This window comes from Penaeus chinensis, chromosome 16 (assembly GCF_019202785.1).
Source record: "Penaeus chinensis breed Huanghai No. 1 chromosome 16, ASM1920278v2, whole genome shotgun sequence".
In the NCBI taxonomy this organism is placed as follows: domain Eukaryota; kingdom Metazoa; phylum Arthropoda; class Malacostraca; order Decapoda; family Penaeidae; genus Penaeus; species Penaeus chinensis.
The window spans coordinates 8,310,906-8,315,905 of NC_061834.1; the positions used below are offsets into that span (position 1 = coordinate 8,310,906).

Genomic DNA, 5,000 nt, shown 5'->3' on the forward strand with positions numbered 1-5,000 from the left:
CAGACATACATTCATCAAAAACACTAAATATATTCAGACTAAAATTGAATAAATTATTAACCCTTTGCTGCCAGGTGCCATGTACATACATGCCATGGCACGCCTGGACTATATTCTGGGTGGCATGTGCATAAATGCCATGGTGTACCAGTCCCGTTTTCCAGGGGCGTGTACAGTCATGCCACGCACTCTATGGGGCCAACACAATCCCCTGGCAGCAGGGCCCGGGCCACTATGAATACAGCCCAGGAGAGAGGCCCTTTGTATCAGGAAACCATCCAGCAGCATTGGGTTAAGATATCTTCATAATAAATTCAATTTTCTCTAATGAGTACCACAGAATTCTTTGTGTTCCTGCTATACTCATCTATTTTCGGTAATTAAAAAATAATAAAAATAAAATAATCCATACAATTCAAGAAGGCATTCCAATTCACTTACCGATTATCAAATATTTATCTTCAGTAACTTTGTATTTTTTATTGGCAATTGCAGGGATGTTGGTAAAAGGCTCTACAGGAAGCACCTCTACTGTTGTGTTATACAGTCTGTCGGATGGATGCTCAACGTTCCCACTACGAAAGAGGAACCTGCCAGAAAATAAATCAAATTAATTCTATGTTACATGTGCAGATTATTCTTATACTAGTCTGTTTATTTCACATTAATGGTTACATCATTATAACTAAGAGATTTTAATTAGTTTGCATGTAGTTTGTAAATGATTCTGGTTTGATTTTGTCTTTTCTTGTGATACATCTCTTGAACCATTGGAAATATATATATAAATAGATGTACAGATAGTTATCAATAGACAGATATACGTAAATAGACACTGATAAAGATATAGATACATATATAGATATCAACATTGGTATATCTATACTTATACTTATAGATATATAGATAGATAGATAGATTTTTTTTTCTTACATAATCTCCTTTTTCTTAATTTCACTCACTGGTTTCCATTTATATATCAATATTCTATTTGTTTGTTTTTTATTATTGCACACATTGAATGGTAACTTATCATTATCAAGGTATTGGGGAAAAAAAATAACCTTGAGAAACAACAGTAAATTAAAGGAAACAGAAAAAAAAGAGAAACTGATAACTGACATGAGAGACGGTTGTCTTTTGATAGTGGAAACTGGAGAATTTCTTTCACAATGCCTTTTTCAGTAGCACAAATAAAATCAGTAATGGCAGGAAAACACATAACTGGAAAATCACATGTAAGATCACATTTAGCATATACATAATCTTTAAAGCACAATAGATGTACCTCTGGCACCTTCTTCTATTTTTACATTTAACAGCTAACCAACTCTTTTTCTTAAACCATGGTTCTCCTCTAACTTATCTGGACCTGAAATTTCCTCCTGACAAATATCTACCAGAATTGTCCCTTCAAGCATCTCCTCACATGACCCACCCTTTGATCACGACCGGCGGATCGAAGGTGAACTGCAGCAGGTCCCCTTGTTGAGGCAGCAACCCCCAAAAGTAGGACTCCCCCTTGTATGCTCTCTGTAACGTATAAGTCTTGTACGGCTTGATCTGTGTCTCCACCTCAGCTTTGGGATTCTCGTGGGGGAAGTAGAGCTGGACTTTCCCAAACTGCTTGTCCTGTGGGACACCAAGGAAATGATGTAATACTGCGGAAACTAAGGCAAACAAAAATATGCTGTTAAGAAAAAGTACAAAAAGTTTGTGTAGATTTGACATGCTGAATAAGTTGTGTGAAGGATTTGATTTGATGTTGTATAAATTGCTGGACTGATTATAATTGTTCACTTTACATGATGCCTTACAATCAACATGTCTTCAAAAATGTTTTTTGAATACTGTGATGCAAGTATTAATCCAAAAGGAATATCAATGCATTCAATATCTGTCATTGAGAAATATATAATTCAGGGAAGATATTTCCTCTAAAATTATTTTCAAAATAATAATTTGAACCAATTTCTCTATCACATCATATTATACATTATATTTTGTTTTTACATGAACTTGTATAATATATAATTAATTAATCTCAAGTGCATTCTCAAATTCTACAATACTAAATTTGATTACAATATGGACTAAAAACCTTTTTGTGAGAAACTAATGTAGTTTTAGTGTGGATTCCAGACATTTGTATATCAGCCTCTTCTTAGAGGAAAATAAAGAAAACATATACTACATTTTTGATGCACATCACAATATAGGCAGAAAATATCAAAATTGGAAAAAAAGTAAAAGACATCACATATCAATTAACATCCACTTGAGCATTGTCCACACATAGAAGTTTTCTCTCACACTGACACTTAGACCCACTCTGGAGATTCACTATTGTAACTCATTCTTCCTTTCATCATAATGTGCAATACCATGAGATATATTCAAAGTGACATAGTAAAAAAATATGCAAATGCTAAGATGTGAAAAGTCTGAGACTTAAACAAGGAGAATTTTCAAACAATAAAAGACAATTCATGAGAATACCTATTCCTTCTGAGACACAAGTATACCGACTAAAAGTCCTTTCTGCTGTTGGACATCCCAAAAATATTGTTTTTTTTTGGATTTAACCCTGAGACAATCTGACCTTCTACCTAGTGGACAAAAATGAAACATGAAGGGCTAGATATAATACAGAAAAAAGGCAGTTATTACATTAAAAAAAAAAAAAAAAACAGAATAAGCAAAGGAGATTACATATGTCTCTATATATATTCACCAAGTGGCATATTTTGCACAGGTTTATAAAAAAGATAGGAGGAAGCACACAAAACAAGATTAAATAAAAATATGCGAGGTAAGATACACTCAGAGATTGTATGTATGCCTGAAATGCATAAATTGTTGCCCTGCCTAAAATCTCCCTTTTAAGGAGATGCATTAACATAAATTCATATTCAGAAAGGCTCCTGACAATGTCTTGCATTTCTCAAGAGAGATAATGAGCATACTTTCTCATAGAACACAAGAAAACAGTCTAGAAAACCATACATCAGCTCACTTTTCAATAAATACATATATACATATTCAGTGGAATGAGATACATGCAAACACACACAAATATATATACATAAAGGCATGAATATATATAAACCTACCCATACATACATACACATTTGCATCCATATGCACACAGCACGCACAGATGCAAGCGCATAAACAAACACACATACTTTTAAATTCAAATAATTAACGCTATATGCATCTGGAAATTAGTGAATTAATAACATCTGTCAATCAACTCTATATTTCACTGATATTCAATTCCTTATTCTGAATGAATTGTGCTACTGTAATTCATTCTTTAGTATTGTAACATATCAATTCACATCAAAGTCAAAGCAGATAATTTCTATGGTGCCTCTAAAATGCATATAGGTTGCAAATAACTAAATATTTAATCATAAAGATATAACATGCAAAAAAGATCATATTATCAGTCCTGTAGAAATATCCATGCACATATCAAAGAAAAATGTAAATAAAGAAATTACTCTATGAATAATTGACATGCACTGTTTTCTTTTAATGCCATCATTTCTATGAATGAGGGGTTTATCCTTGTCATTAAAGTGTAAAAAACGTGATTTTCAAAAGTAAAAGAAGTCAAATGCATAAGATATCAATTTCTCCTAAACTTCTTTGAGGACTACATCCAATATTAATGTCTCAAAAAGAGTCAAATCAATTCAAGAAATATTCATGAATGACACCTTGCCTAGCATGCTTTTGGGTAAAGTGACAGCAAATATAACACAAAAGCATTTCAGAGATGAACAAAAATCAGAAGTTCTGCATTGTACTGCATATCCATTAGAGACATTTACCAGATCTGTACTAACAATGAAACACAGTCAAGTTCCAACAGCTGTATCAGTCTATGCACTTCCTATCATATTACAACTTTCAAGTTGTTAGTATCATTACATCTGTACTTCCAATTATAGGAAGTTTATCTCCTCATTTTGTTATACCTTATTTCTGTTAGTATTTGACTTAAGATATACAAGCTTTTCACCTGGGAAAGACTTATGAGAATATACAAATATTATATCATTCAGTCAGGGAAGACTAAACTATATTATCTTTGAAGAGTTCAATTCTAACAAAATATCATGGACCCCATTGGGAAAGAATCAAGAAATCAATTCTGAGTTTTTCTGGCTAATAAGTAAACTGAAAATGAAAATGAAGTATCCAGGCCATCAGTTCATATTCCATTTGTTCAAGGATAAGGTCACTTATCTCATTATAATGAAAATCACAATTTTTTTATGTGAAAATTAAAAGTAATACAAATGATATAAATGATTACACAGGCCATGCAATTCTGAGTCTAAAACAGTGAGACACTTGGAACAGAAACTGATGTTCAGGCAAACATCACATATGAGATTGAACATTCCATAGAGCAAAAAGGTTGGTACAAAACTATGAAGCTAAAACAGGAAATACTAAAAAGAAAATTATGTAAATAGTGCATTCTGTTCTGAATAACAGTTCAGTACTGTAAACAAGTGAGAAATAAATAATTCACTGAATGCAGTCATGATGAACATTCTGGCATAACAAAATGACAAATAAGTGAAAAATTCTGCACTGCAGTGATGTGGCAACATAATCACAGAAAATATCTTTAAAAAACTGCACTGCAGTGAGGTTGCATCAAATCCATCAGTGTGAAAAGCTGTGGCACACTAAGTAACTGCTGACAATGGGAGCTACTTTACATCAAAGGCGATTGTAAATTGATCAGCCCCATGTGATTCGGCATCATGAACTACCTTGCCACCCCGTCTCTTGAGATTCTTCACAGAGCCATATTTCACCCCAGGAATGCCTACTGCTGATCTATCCTGAAATCCAGTTAAGAAGCTATATACTCACATGTAATACCTCTTAATTAGGCCTTACACATGTGTTACAAATAGTCCTGAGGCATCTTATGGATGAGACTGATACTGATACAAAACATTGTAGTGTCA

At 33.2% G+C, this 5,000-nt stretch overlaps 1 protein-coding gene across 3 annotated transcripts in view; it reads right to left on the reverse strand.

Annotated features, from left to right (window-relative positions):
- Positions 1-5,000, reverse strand: part of LOC125033202 (alpha-1,3-mannosyl-glycoprotein 4-beta-N-acetylglucosaminyltransferase B-like) — a 20,972-nt gene that overhangs the window by 1,422 nt on the left and 14,550 nt on the right. For all 3 annotated transcript variants that reach the window (XM_047624581.1, XM_047624580.1, XM_047624579.1), the window contains 2 exons: positions 1,439-1,632; positions 442-590 (listed from right to left, as the gene is read on the reverse strand). In XM_047624581.1, coding sequence (XP_047480537.1) covers positions 442-590; positions 1,439-1,632 — 343 coding nt within the window. The remainder of the gene's footprint in view (positions 1-441; positions 591-1,438; positions 1,633-5,000) is intronic.